Source organism: Ursus maritimus, unplaced genomic scaffold (assembly GCF_017311325.1).
Source record: "Ursus maritimus isolate PB19 unplaced genomic scaffold, ASM1731132v1 scaffold_11, whole genome shotgun sequence".
In the NCBI taxonomy this organism is placed as follows: domain Eukaryota; kingdom Metazoa; phylum Chordata; class Mammalia; order Carnivora; family Ursidae; genus Ursus; species Ursus maritimus.
The window spans coordinates 34,502,717-34,518,015 of record NW_024423453.1 but is presented as its reverse complement, the minus strand read 5'-3'; the positions used below and the strand labels follow the sequence as shown (position 1 = coordinate 34,518,015).

The following is a 15,299-nucleotide window of genomic DNA, read 5'->3' as shown; positions in this document are numbered from 1 at the left end:
CTTTGAATACTGGGACTACATGTTACATTCTTATATTCCTCAAAGAGTCTATCATAATGTCCAGGCCTACATATGAACTGAAAATTATAGCTACTATTTGGCTCAACTAACACTGTCTCTTTATCACTGATATTTTAACTTTCATTTCAAAGTATATATGCAGCTCATTTGTACCTTTAAGAATCTAAAGAGAAATGATAAATTCACCATGGCTTTATTTTTCAGACTCCTATTAAAATATATGTAAATAGTCTTCTCATTCCAGTCCCTAAACCTCCCTTCTGAACTTCATCTGAGTTCAATCTCCTTCTCAATCTGCTGTATTCTGGTAACTTGCACAGATCAACTTCTCAGTTTTCTAATGCTCTTTTCTGCTGTCCCCAGTCTGTCTCAGCTGTTCAGCGAGTTTTTAATGTCACAGCTTTACTTTCAATTTCTAAATCTGTTTGGGTTTTTTGGACATTTACCTATTGCCTTTTCGTGGTACCATATTCTTAGGATTTTGTACCCTTTTATGTTTTTATTTTAGATACTATTATTTTGTAGTTTCTTTGAGAATGTCACCTGAGACATTCTTGAAGGTCTAATTCTGTTGTCTGTTGTGTCTACTGATTAATTTGCAGATGGTTTCCTAATTTCGTTTGGATCATGAGATTTTTCTTGTAGAAATCCTGTATGACCAGGGTTGAGGGCATATTCTTGCAAAGTGGTTTTATATTTGCTTCTGCTAGGTACCATAGCAGAATCTTTAGTGAAGATTCTAGGACCCTCTCTACGTTACTTTCTTACCGTGAAGAGTTGAGACTCCCCTGATTATATAAATTTTAATTCCATATCCATGTGAGCTGCTGGTCAATAATTATATTTGAAGGGGAGCCATCCCTTCACTCTCAATGAGCTCAGTGAGTGACAGCTATGCTTCCCTGACATCTTCATATGCTTGTGTTTTGCAGATAAAGCAGTTGAGAGTCCTGGCATTTTATGTGTGATAATCCAATACACAAGGCTTTGTCTCCTGCTCTTGAGTGGTTGTTAAAGCCCAAGACCTATTACAGATAAGCAACATCCATCAGGAAACCCATCTCTTGGTCCCTTCCCTTTAATTTATAGTTCTTTGATTTTGACCCCTAGGAATTTCTTTTGCACTCTTATATTGGCTGTGTATTACATCAGTCACTGATAGAAAGGCATAGAAAATGCTACACAGAAAAAGATCCCTGGGTTTTGGCCATAGCTTTGCCATGTAGTAAATTTGTAACCTAGACAAATAACTACCATTTCTGACCTTAAATTTCTTCATCTACAAAATGGAAATACCACCTAAAGAGTCTAATACATAAGACTACTATGAGGCTCAAAGGAGAGAATGGATTTAAAAATTCTGCAAATTACAAAAGTACCCCATAAACACAGGGTGTTGTGATTACTTAACAGGTTAAGAACTCTCTGGAGTTCAGCAAGATCCTAAACAACTACAGTTACTCTGGTGATCCTTATAATGTTCTAAATTTTGTGCATTTGAGTGACTTATCCATTTGAGGATCTGATAAAAGCTAATGATCTGCCTCCCAGAAATACATACACAGATGCCAGAACTTTCTTATCATTTCAGAGTATCCCTAGGCTACCTGGAGACAGGCATGGTAGTTAAATATATCTTGCATGAAGACCCTCTGTTCTAGATAGAGGAAGGCTGATTTCAAGCAGTAGCTCTAAATAACCAAAACAGAAAATATACACATGTATATGACATTGATGATGCCAGTGTTTAATCTTTAGAAATCTGTATAACTCCCCAATTAAAATAATACAGACATATACCAAATCTGTACTTACCTATCTGGATTTATTAGAGATCGTATAGTGATAGCAGCCTTTAAACGCTGCTTGACATCTAGGTAACTAGAAGGTTCATCAAACATGAAACTATGAAAAAGAAAAGCAAATATAATAATTTGTAAGACAAATATAATTCTCTCTTACATGATACTTTAAATCCCTGTAATATGGTTTCTGATTCAACAACAACAATCCCCTGTTACACTAATGAGGAGTCCACTGCATAAGGGTAAGAACTTCCGTACTCTGTTCAGAAGTAAAAAGAAGAAAAAAAATTATGAAAGCAGGGTTGCACATCAGGCCTGGGAAGAGACTCTCAGCTTAGGCTAACTTACAAATTATCTCCACATGAAAAATGTTCTGATATAGTCTGAAGTAGTTCAGAGAGGCTTCTCTTGATTAGCTGAAGTCAGCTGCATTAAAACAAGTAAGACTTTTTAAAAAGGAGGGCGCTGAAGAGAATTATAGAATACTTTGTGGAAAAGACCTAGCCTGCATTGGATGCCAGAGTAGAAACGTGGAAGAAGATGGGAGCAAAACATATCTGGAAGAAAGAAGAGAGGCACCAGAAAGCAGGGAGGAAACTCCTTCTTTCTTTTTCTCTCTCACATGGCATGCCACCCTTTTAGGGTAACTTCAAAGACCTCATATTCTGCTTGAGGTATTTAAAAAAGCTTGTTGGCCTGGTTGTTTCCAAAAAAAAAAAAAAAAAAATCCTTTTATGTATAAATAGAGTTTAAATAATAAGCAACTGATTATATTAAAAAGTGCTGCACCCCATAAGTTATAAAGTACTTATTCTGGGAATAACAGGGAAATGGGTAACAGATACACAACTGCTTCCATATCTTACCTCAGAAGTAGAACCTTAGATACTATTTGTTAATTTCTCTCAAAAGCACTGCTTTATTAGCAGTAATTCAAATAAAAACTCTAAAATAAGGATCAAGATATACAAAAGGTATAAAGCAACCTACATATCAGCTTTCTGTATGCAAACGACAGCACAAGCAAATCTCTGCAATTCTCCTCCTGAAAGATCTTCAACATTTCGTTCTTTTAGATGGGTTAAATCTACAAAGAACATAGAGGCATTGTGTTCAATGTTGTAAGTTTTATTTTACCTCTTCTAGGCAAAATGTATATTGTACATCATTCTGGGTGTGAATGATATCTCAGTTGAAAATTGTGTTATCGTAGAATATAAATACGACAGTTACTAGAAATTTTCCCATTTATTTCAGCAATCCATATAAAAGGTAACTGTCTTTATGAGTTAAGTTCAGGGCCTATTAAAACATGTACACAAAATAAACACTCACCAAGTTGCTGACATACAATTGCTTGTGTCTTTGTTTCATCCTTCCGGTCCAAAATAGACCCCACTGTCCCCTGTCATAATATACCAGAAATAGTTAACTAGTATTTTTTTTTTCAATATTAAAGTGAGTTACAAAGTAAAACAAGTTTAGTTTGATACATCTTTGATACCTCCACAAATATGTAATACATAAATTCCTCCTAAAGAATAACTGACCTTTGCAGCCTTGGGAATCTGGTCTACATACTGAGGTTTGATAATGGCTTTTAAGTCATCTTCCAGAATCTTGGTAAAGTAATTTTGCAATTCAGATCCACGGAAGTAAGTCAAAATTTCTTGCCAATCAGGTGGATCCTAGAAATATAAGTATCTGAATTTAATAATACATAATAATGCAAAAAGGATGACTTATACAGTTGACTCCTGAGGAACATGGGTAAATTTTTTTTTTATAATTAAAGTACTATAAGTGTATTTTCTCTTCCTTATGATTTACTCAGTAACATCTTTTTTCTAGCTTACTTTACCATAAGGATACAGTATATAATACATACATGAAATGTGCAATTCACTGTTCTTGCTAAGGCTTCTGGTCAACAGTAGGCTATTAATAGTTAAGTTTTTGGGAAGTCAAAAGTTATACACAGGTTTTCGAATGTATGTGTGGGGGTCAGTACACCTAAGACCCACACTATTCAAGGGTTAACTATACATCCAAATAGAATCCTCTGGCATCTAAAACTTCTAACAGTTTAAGGAAACCCAGATTTGTCTGTTAAGTAGCATTAACAGATCTTAATTAAAAAGGAGTTTCATCTATAGTTTCTCAGCACTAATTAATGAATAATGTTGAAAATAGGAGCATTAAAAAAATTATATGCTCTCCTTCAAAGTCTCATAAAACTGACCTAAGTATTCATTTTCATAAGGTAGTATACATACGTCATATTTTCCAAGGTTTGGCTTTTGTTTTCCTGCTAAAATTTTTAAAGCAGTTGACTTTCCAATTCCATTAGTTCCAACTAATCCCAAAACTTCACCTGGACGAGGGATAGGCAACCTGTCATAAGTATACAAAAAAATAATAAAACTTGGACTTGGGCAGAAAAAGCTACATCATATTAGGATCATGTATTTTAATGCACGTGCACTCCACACACATTCATTAATAAGCTAAGAAATATATGCCAGATATTATTGGCTATTAGAAAAAAAAGACCAGCCAAGATTAACTGTTAATTGTTAGAAATGCATCCATGACCAATATTACTCCAAATTTTATTTTTCAATTTTCATTCAAGTCCATTCTAAAGTAATTCTCTTTTACATATAAGGCTAAGTTTTAATGTATAACCAAATGCTCTGGTACAAAATTACATAGCAGGTGCAACCTCACACTGTCTTTTTTTTTTTTGGCCTGCCATTTACTTACAAGGAGAAAAGTGCCACATCAACCAGAAATATTCCACTTCATTCTCCCTGTTGCAGTAGGCTCTTTAAAGCTGGCAGGTTGAGAAATACCTTTTTATTAGTAAATCTAGACTCCTAGATTCGAAATATCAGTGTTCAGCAGAAATTAAAAACCTCAAAGAACTCCTGTGATTTATTTACAACGTATGTCCAAGTTCAGAGTAATATTCTCTGTAGATGAGATTAATAGGTAAATAAAACTGAGAACAAGTTCCCTTAAAAGTTATTTGGGGATAAGGGTATTATTAACAATAGTGATTCTCAACCTCACTTGTATATTTAAATCACCTGGGAGCTTTTACGACTTACTGAGGTCTAGACTCTATCTGGGGATATGATATAATTCAACTGGACTGAAACCAAGGTATTAGTTTAAAAAAAAAAAAAAAATACCAGGTAATTCTAATGTTAGCCAGAATGAACCACTGACATATACAGCTTGATTCCATATGATGTTATAGTTTTGCATTTCTCTTTAGTGGATGGTTAATAACTTTTCCCATTTTTATATTTCTCTGAAAATTTCAAATGTATTTTACTTTTGACTGAAGTAGAGAGGAATGCTGACTTGAAAATATACCTGTGAAGTTTGAAGGCATTGGCACAATATCGATGTGTTGTTTCTTTTTCCAAGTTGCTTGGTAAATTGACAATTGATAAGGCGCCAAAGGGGCATTTCTGTTATTTAAAGTAAAGAATTTTGTGTTAATTTTTAGAAATATACATATGACTGGGGCACCTGGGTGGCTCATTTGGTTAAGCATCCAACTCTTGATTTCAGCTCAGGTCATGATCTCAGGGTCGTGGGACAGAGCCCCATGTTAGGCTCCCCGCTAAGTGGGGAGTCTGCTTGAGATTCTCTTCCTCTGCCCTCCCACCCTCACATGCACTCTCTCTGAAATAAATGAACACATCTTAAAAAAAAAAAATCACACATATATATCTATTACATAGATATATAATATATACATATGACTAAAACAAATACGTTAAGAATTTTTTTTATAAGCAATCTTCCAAACGTGGGAATTATGGGGAGCCTGGCTGGCTGGCTGAGCCAGGAAAGCATGCGACTCTTGACCTTGGGGTCATGAGTTCTAGCCCCACATTGGGTGTAGAGATTAAAAAAAATAATAAACTTAAAAAAAAAAAACCCACCCAAATGTGGGAATTTCACAAGGATATAAAATACTGCTTCACTTTCTTATTTACTTAAAAAATAAAAGTTCCTTGAAGGCAAGAATCATATTAACGAATTTTCTCCCTTAGTGACTAGCATATTTTTATTAGACTTTAAATGTTTTTAATACTTACTGAAACACTTTATAAAAATTGATGTTTTTTTTCTCTTTGTTTTTTTTAACATTATTAGATGAGGCTAAGAGGCAAGATAAAACATGGTTACTGAGTATATCATTCCATATTCAGTTGATGACAGATGCTGTCTCACTACTTCCTTCTTCCTGTCTTTGTATGCTTTCTTTTCTACTTTGTAGAGTCCTTTAAGGTCTTTATGGTTAAGGTTTAGTTAGGCTTAAGGTTAAGTCTATTATGGATTGTACCTTTTTTTGGTCTATTTATGTCCCATCAACAGCTAGCATAATATTTGCACAGAGCAAGGATTAATGTCTTTCCACTGTAGTTTTTAACCATCTTGTATGAAAAAGATGCTTTATATTTCAATTAAGTAAATTCACATTAAAAAAATTCTTAGAAAAACATACTCAAATAACAGTTGATTATCAATCAGATAAATGTCCAAGGAACAAGAATGGCAAGAATTGGAAGGTTATATAAGAGCATCAATGTGATCAGAAAAATTTCTCAGAGAACTATAAAGGTACATTCAAAGAATAAAACCCTAGATTAGAGATGTGTTCAGCAGAACTGTTTAAAGACCTGACGGAATCAATTCAAAAGTCTCTGTAGAAAAAGATTTGAGTGAACTCCCATTTTATAAGTTATAAGAACACCGAGAATTAAAAAACAAAAACAAAACTCTTGTATTCTAACAATGTAATTACCACCCCCTAACCAAAACTATTAATTCTTTACATAAGATAGATTTCTGCCAGTGGAGTTACCTCCATTCACACAAATTTTCTATTATTCTATCAATGTACATAAAATGTTTATAGGCTGCAAAGTAATCTAAGCTTCTTTAAATCTATAAGGAAAAAAAAATCCATACTGTTTCATCTATGAGGGGCAGTTTGTAAGTATCTTAGTGTTCAGAGGGTATATACTACCCCCACCCCCAGAGTCATCACATCAGTATCTTTTCAGCCACTGAAGTATACTGCAAATCTGGTATCTCATTTTGCTATAGCAGTAAAGAAGAAAACAGAGTAGAAGATAATATATTGTTCAAAATCAGATCTCCAGCACCTGCAACACTGACAGGCACATAATGAGATTAGTAAATGTTTGCTGGCAGTAATGTTTCCTGATTATATTTTCAAAACAAGGTACACTTTTATGTACCAATGAAATCTTTCTGGATACTTAACTAAGGATTCAGAAACCAATGTAAAATACACATAAGCCTTATTAAAATCAGTTAACAGGGTGGTATCCATACTCTGGTAAAGTTCCTTTCTAAAAATATTATCTACAAATAAAAATATGTAAATTAAGAATGTAATGCACTGGTTCTTAAATATTGTTTATGAACTAAATTTAGAAATCTATCATTTTAAAGTTAAAAGCCCTAACCGAACTATTCGATGCAACAAAAACTAACTGAAGTATTTTGAAAAATTATACTACTGTGATAACGCCAACAGAAAAATGTATAATATAGCAGAAGCACTTATGAATTAGGTTAAATTAAAACAATTTTGGCTGTATGCATTTCTATTTAAAAGGTGTGATTTAAAATTAAATACAGACTCGAAAGTGCTATATGTAATGACTCATACTTTTTGTATTTACGTTTCTAAGAAGTACTTGTAAAGACATGGGAAAGAATGTCCTTCTCATAAAAGGGTGAGGAAAAAAAGGATGAAAAAAGAGAAATTAATTTTGGTTAGAAATGTCTTTCCAAAGTTGAGTATGGCAAGGATAACTTTTACATAGGGTGGTTTAACTAGTTCAAAAAGCAACAATATTAAATATTATTGATAGAATACCATTTTCCTAAATTTGCATTTTTAATTCACTGCTTTTTTTTTTTTTAAATTTAAAGATTTTATTTATTTATTTGACAGAGACAGCCAGCGAGAGAGGGAACACAAGCAGGGGGAGTGGGAGAGGAAGAAGCAGGCTCCTAGCAGAGGAGCCTGATGTGGGGCTCCATTCCAGAACACTGGGATCACGCCCTGAGCCGAAGGCAGATGCTTAACGACTGCGCCACCCAGACGCCCCATTAATTCACTGCTTTATACTTTGCTTCTTTAAAAATAGTTATAATGTATTCAGAATTTTCTGACTTCTTCTTCGGGTTCCAAATTTGAGCCCATAAATAAAATATCACTTACCTTAATACAAATACCACAACCAATACAAAGGGTTTCAGAAATCCATGCTATTTTGCTCTGGGGTGTAACCTCTATGCATAATTTTCCTGGCAAAGGAAAAGAGAGTTTAGTTATTTTCCCTGCCATTCTAATTTTCTGAACATTGTTATTTAGGTAATTCTGGTTCCAAATCTCCATACAAAAGCAGATTTTCAAAAACAAAGACCACACAAAAAAATACAATTGAGACAATATCTTAAAAAAATCAGTGCTTTGTGGGGATTAATTTTAATATAATACATATTAATTTACTACTGGGGAAGAAAATATGCTCAAAAAACGATGGCAGATCCTGAAAGCTTTATTTTTAAATTTTTTTAAAAGTTTATTTACTTATTTAAGTAATCTCTACCCCCAATCTGGGGCTCAAAGTCATGGAACCGAGATCTATTAAGAGTTGCATGTTCTTCTTACTGACCCAGACAAGTGCCTCCAAAACAGTTTTATTTTTAAGCTGTTTGACCTGAATATATAATTCACAAAATATGCCCTGGAAATGGTAATGTAGAGAAAGGAATATAATACACCAGCTAAATCAAGGAAACTCCGAAAAGGTATGTAGTCATCCAATATACACATGAAATTAAACTTGGCATTAGGGATATTAATAATGGAATTTCTAAATACTATGGTAGAATATAATAGATGACATCTAAAGTTTCTTTTAAGATTCAAAAAGCTTACGCCTCACCAGCACAGTAAAAGTAACAATTACCTTAACATAACCCTTAAAGACTACCAATAATTCTGGATTGTTTTAAATTTCTCTAATCTTGAAAATATAGCAAAATCTCATGAATTAGCTATTCTTCTTAAGTTATTCATTCTTGATTTTTAAAATGAGAATACTATCAAAAACAAATACATTGGTAGTCCTTTCTCCATAACTTAAAGTAACTACAGTACTTTTCCAAAACAGTAAGAATCTCAGTAACAAACTGATTTTATAGTCAAAATGAATTTTAAAAAATATTGGTAATAATACATATTCGTATTAACAAAAATAGGATCATTTAGTCACAAAGCAGTAAAAGAAATTTAGAACAAAATCTGGTCTTATCTCTATATTTTAAAGAAACTAATAGGAAATAAGTATATGCCTAGAGGACTATGAAGCCAATTTATTTAAAACCTTCTCTTATCTTTAAATGATCCACAGAACAGCTTACCCATTCGAACCACAGGGCAGCTCTTTTTGCACTCCTGCCGACATTTCTTAGGTTTACATTTGTCGTGGTTGACAATAGCAATTCTCGTTAATTTATCCGCCATAATTCTAAGAAAGTAAGAATATCCAGCTCTTCTATTAAAGAAAAATTAACAAAGTTATGGCACAATCAATGCAATTAGTTAAGAGAAATGAGTCACAGGCATAAAAGCTAGAGATGAGAACATAAATTATCACTATCTTCAGATATGATTATCTGGAACTACTAAAAAAACAAGTAAAAGCAATAAAATAATTTAGTAAGGCTGAAAAAACACAATTTTACATATATACTACTAATCAGAAGATTTATATAAAAAAGAAAGATCACCATTTTCAATGGTCACAAAAAAAAAGGATCTAGGAATCAACAAAACTATATACATGTGAGGAAACTTTCAAACCATAACCGAGAAATATAAAAGACCTGAACAAATAGAATGACATACTGTCTCAGTTTTTATAATATAGAATAGTCAATACCAGAGATTTCAACCTTCCCCAAATTTATACATTTAATTCAATTTCAAAGAAAAAAACAAACAGACAAACCAAACCAAAAGCTCTTATGCAAAAAGAATGGCTAGGAAAAGGAAAAAGAACAAAGGGGATGTGGAAACTATACTTGATAGATGGACAAAAATGATATAGTATCTCCACAATTAATACTGATACCAGTATCTGAAACAGTCAGTAAAACAGAATAGGAGCTGATGTGAAAAAGTAATACGTAATTAAGATGTTTATTCCCTCTCTCAAAACATGAGAGACTATGGACTATGAGAAACAAACTGAGGACTTCAGAGGGGAGGGGGGTGGGGGAATGGGATAGACCGGTGATGGGTAGTAAGGAGGGCACGTATTGCATGGTGCACTGGGTGTTATACACAACTAATGAATCATCAAGCCTTACATCGGAAACCGGGGATGTACTGTATGGTGACTAACATAATATAATAAAAACTCATTAAAAAAAAAAAAAAAGATGTTTATTCCCTCTCTCAAGTTAAGTATTACTTCATGTCTTATTTGACTATTAAAGATGCTAGTAACGGAAGTTATTATTAAGGTTGTGACCATGATGTTGATTAAGGGGAAAAAATAAAAACTGCATTTCTCTGGGAATTTGTAATATGGCCAAGATGAATTTTATGCTAATAGCATTAAAACGAAAAGACCAAGGAACTGTTTAGGTGTGGACTGTGCTCACTTTCAAAGCTTTTATAAGTCTTGATAATTACCAGTGCCATCACTTATGCAATTAAAGTTAAAGTGCACTTAAAAATCTTCTACAATATTGGACTTAGTGACAGACATCAATTTTCTCAGAATAGTGATTAAAGTTAATAATTCCAAAAACGATCTTAAAATTTCAGGTTAATCCAGTATGTAATGGCAGAACCTGAAGCCAAAAGACTACCCACTGACAAAGGCAATCTGTTGGCCTTTTCTATCAAGGACTGGGACAATCAATTCTGATTTTTTTTTCTTGACTGCTTCCCTTTGTAGACCTCTTTCTCACACACAGCAATACCATTAGGCTTAAAGAGGGATAAGACAGTATGTTCCTCAGTGCTGCTCCCAGACTATCTTATCTCATCCTCCTCCCTAAAAAGTCAGCTTTTGCCTCTCAGATCATCCAACTGCTTTAGTTATTCACTATCAGATCACCCCTTCCATTTGAAGACTTCTGCCCTTGGCTAAGTTTCACTCTCTCTCTTACAGCTCCTACCATAATTCTTGATTTCAGTATGTTCATAGATGATCTTTCTATTAATACCCTGTCTTCTTAGTTCAGTAACCTCTCTCCTCCAGTGATCTTTCACCCTCCCTCAATCCCTCATTCCTTTGGTGAAACCCTTGACCTTGTTATTACCAGTAACTGCAATCCTTCTATAACCTCCATTTCAAATACCCCATTCTCCAACCACCACTCCTTTCAGTTTACCCTTGTTGTACCCAACAATCCAATAACCTTTTAACTCCTCCATTCCTTAGATCTACTATCATTATCTCTAGATTCTACCACATTTCCACTGTTCCTCAGCTCTTGTATCTTCATGTCCCTCTGTACCCAGCTAAAATTTCTTTGTCAATCATTTATACTCTTAACTACAATCCTGGTTACATACAACTCTTCACCTGCACACATAAAGCTGAAAATGGTAGACAAAAAAGCAAAGCCATGCTGACTAGTGTCACCTCATGTGAACCCTCATGCCAACAAGCAATCACATTATATATATTTCCATGGTAAAGTCCACTTGCACACTAAAAGATGTCTGTTAAGGGGAATATTCTAACAATTCTATCTCCAGTCTTTCACATCATCAATTATTCTTTCCATTGGCTCGTTCCTATCAGCATTCAAACTTTCTATTATCTGACCCCATCTTTTCCCATTGCCTTATTTCGCCCTCCTTTCACAGCAAGACTACTTAAAAGAGTTGCCTATAGTCAGCGTTCCAAATTTCTATGTATTTTTTCTGGACTCCATTTCAGACTTTAGTGCCCATCATTCCATTAAAACAGCTTATCAGGTCATCGCTACTCTACACATGAGTAAAGCAAATAGTTAATTAACGGTTCTCAATTCACTTGAACATCTACTGCATCTGACACAAATTATGACTTTTTCCTAAAGATAGAAAGCCTTTCTTAACTTGGTTCTGGGACACAGCACTAATCAGGTTTTCCTCCTATTTTCTTGGTCACTTCTTCTCATCTTCTAGGCTACTGAAAGTTGAGAGGTGCTCTAATACTCGGTCACATTTTTTATCTATATTCATTTTCTAAGGTATTCTATTCTGATCTCATGGCTTTAAATTCTATTCATAGGCTGCTAACTCCCAAATTTCTATCTCTAGCCAGGATACCTCTCCTAACCCTAAATTTGTGTATCTATCTACCCGACTACCCAACATCTCTTCCTAAAGGTCTAACATGCATCTCCGAAACTGAATTCCTGAAGTCTCCACCAAAATTTGCTTCTCTAGCAGTCTTGCCCATTCTGTTATAGTACTACTCCAGTCTTCCATTTACTCAAGCCAAAATCCTTGAAGTTATCTTTTACACGCCACAAGAGCAAATTCTGTCCAATTTACCTTCACGAATCTGACCACTTCTCATCACTCTGGTCTAAGTCACCATTATTGCTTATCTGCATTACTCTAATAGCTCCCTATCAGGTCTCTCTGCTTTACTCTTACCTTCCTTCTACTCTGACTCTTTAGTGTTCCTTCTCACTACAGAAACCAGGATGATCCTTTTTAAGTGTAAGCCAGATCATGTCACTCCTCTACTTAAAAGTCCTACAATGGCTTCCCTACTCATTCTGAGTAAAAGCCAAAGTCCTTAAAATAACTAATGAGGTACTGATCAGCCTCTATTACTTTCTGATATCATCTCCAACTCCTCTAGCTTTTGTTCATCTTGCTCCAGCCACACTGGCTCCTTGCTGTTTTTAGCACACGTCAGACATGTTCTTGTTTCAGGGCCCTGACATTTTCTATTCCCTCTGCCTGTAATGCTATTCCCCCTAGTGAATTATAAGGCTCATTACTTCAGGTCTTTAATGTTTACTTCTCAGTTAGCCTTTTCTAGCTATACTACCAAAAAATATACCCAACCGCTTTTCTGGTTTTTCTTCTAATTTGCTTTTTCTCTTTGGCTCTTCCTACTATACTGCACAGTATATATTTCATATGTATGTGTACATACGGTTTATGTACATATTTATCGTGTCTATATACATTATTTATATACTCTTTCTCTCTACACACAGTATTTTTCCCAACCCAAGTAAAAGATACTCCATCATGAGGGCAGGAATTTCTTGTCCGTTCAGCCCAGTGGCTAAACTAGTGCCCTGTACATCATAAAAGCTCAAATATTTCTGTTGAATAAATGAGAAAATGAATTTAGTTATAGTAAATAATTTCTTATAGGTTATAGTGACTTCAGAAATATTGTCGATTATTTCATAGTGACTGCTATCTGCTAAAGTATATAAAGAAAAAAAAATCACCCAAGTATTTATGTAATAAATAGAATTATGGTAACTAACATCCACTCTACCCCCTTAAAGCCTTTAAAAACTGGTCCAGTTTTCATAAAGACTGGAAGAGAAAGAAATTAAATGACTTCTGAATTGCTACAAAAAAGCTTTCACTCTAAGTGACAACTCTCTGAAAACTGAAGTCTTTAGTTATTAAAATAAAGCTGGACACCATACAAATTACCTGGTGAGTGAATGTCATGAAGTCCCTTCTAGAGGATAAATCTTTTATCACAAAATTGCTGATGCTAAACTTTATTTCTGCCAAACCACTAAAGTGTTTCATCTGATATCTCAAACCATTTTAAAAACCAAGTGACTGAAAGAGATGACTTACAGAAAAATTAAAACATACCAGAGATGATTAATAAGCTGATCTGTATAATAAACAGTGGTAAATTATAATGCATTTAAGAATAAGGAATATCAATTCTTTGTAGAACTGTTACTTGTGTGAACAATAATGACTAATATATTATTTTCAAGAATTGGGGAACAGGGATCCCTACTTTCTTTTTCAATGAGATACAGCACAGTAAATCTGCCGGAGGGCGGGGAGATAGTAACAGACTCCTGGAAGTGAAGAGGAATTTGAAGATATTTCAGATCTGAAGACAAACTGTGTTCAAAATACGTACTCAATGTCCCTCACTGTCATTCTTCCAGCTGGGAGGAAAAAAGGAAGTGAGAGGCATTATGGAAAGCATTTTCAGTCTAAGACCAAAATTATTACAACATCATGTGAAAGCATTTAAGACTGCTGTGAACAAATAATGCCTGATATCACATAAAATATTCCAACCTACGGTTACTGTAGGTTATTAGTGTTATACAACATGTAAGTTGTGAGTGGTGCACAACTCTTGATTTCAGAGTCTTAAACTGAAGACATTTAGAAGGGACACCCAGTTAATACTTTTTTTTCCTCTCAGAAATTGTATTAAATGTTCTTCCTAAGAAAATGCTTTTAATGGGCATAACAAGATTTTTAACACGAAAAAAATACCCTTTTGGTACAAATACAGGTAAGAGCCCTTGGTTAACATTGACAAAGCATTACTGTCCGGTAGCTGACATAGTACGAAAGTTTTCAGTATATGAGACAAATGTATTACATGAGAAATGCAACACAACTACCATTATCATAAATGCCTAGCTAGCAGTCTCTGTGGAAGAGAGGGTAAAAAAACCGACAACAAAAAACTCCCCAGCATAACCTCTCCCACACCCCTCCCCATTGTTTTGACAGTTATTTCTCACTCTTATGGACTTTACCACACAAAAAAGAGAAAATAGGCTTATGTAGTTTATGGGATGTGGAAATTGGCTTTGGCCATCGTGTTTACAAGATAGGAACCGCTGCGCTCCTGATCTCATGCAGTTTATATAAAGACAGGGAAAACAAGTAAGTCACCAAGAAGAAAAGTGCCAAGTGCTAATAAAAGCGCACCAAAAAGCTACAGGCGTTGAACTGGGAGATTACTTGGGATAACCGAATACACGGGGCTCTACGAGAAAAGTAGAGCGACAACTGTCCGTCATTTCTATAAAGACGGGGAACGGATAAGAAGGATTCGACTTCATGGCGGCAAAATGCCATGACTCATTCCATAATCACCAGAAAAGCCGTGGAAGAAAAGGCCACGACTTCCTAGAATCACATACGCACGTGTGACAGCATGTCCATTTTACTGCGTCAGGGTAAGGACGGGGGAAAAAGAGGATGCGCTAAGTTCTGAAGTCGCCTTCTCTGTAAGGTTCCGCGCTCGGGCAAGAGCGTAGTAAAGGGGGAGTGGAGACGGCGGAGTCTGGATCTCGGAGATGCATCTAAGTCCATTCTGGCAGCCCCTCCGCGGGTGGCGAGCAACAGTGGCCAAGTTACAGGTC

General features: G+C 34.9%; 1 protein-coding gene across 1 annotated transcript in view; it reads right to left on the bottom strand.

Moving 5' to 3' along the window:
• The window catches only part of ABCE1 (ATP binding cassette subfamily E member 1), a 29,468-nt gene that overhangs the window by 13,828 nt on the left and 341 nt on the right, over positions 1-15,299 (bottom strand). The window contains exons 2-9 of the mRNA XM_008685441.2: positions 9,318-9,451; positions 8,110-8,195; positions 5,211-5,308; positions 4,103-4,220; positions 3,377-3,514; positions 3,162-3,231; positions 2,817-2,913; positions 1,837-1,926 (exon numbers count right to left, since the gene is read on the bottom strand). Coding sequence (XP_008683663.1) covers positions 1,837-1,926; positions 2,817-2,913; positions 3,162-3,231; positions 3,377-3,514; positions 4,103-4,220; positions 5,211-5,308; positions 8,110-8,195; positions 9,318-9,420 — 800 coding nt within the window. The 5' untranslated portion in view covers positions 9,421-9,451. The remainder of the gene's footprint in view (positions 1-1,836; positions 1,927-2,816; positions 2,914-3,161; positions 3,232-3,376; positions 3,515-4,102; positions 4,221-5,210; positions 5,309-8,109; positions 8,196-9,317; positions 9,452-15,299) is intronic.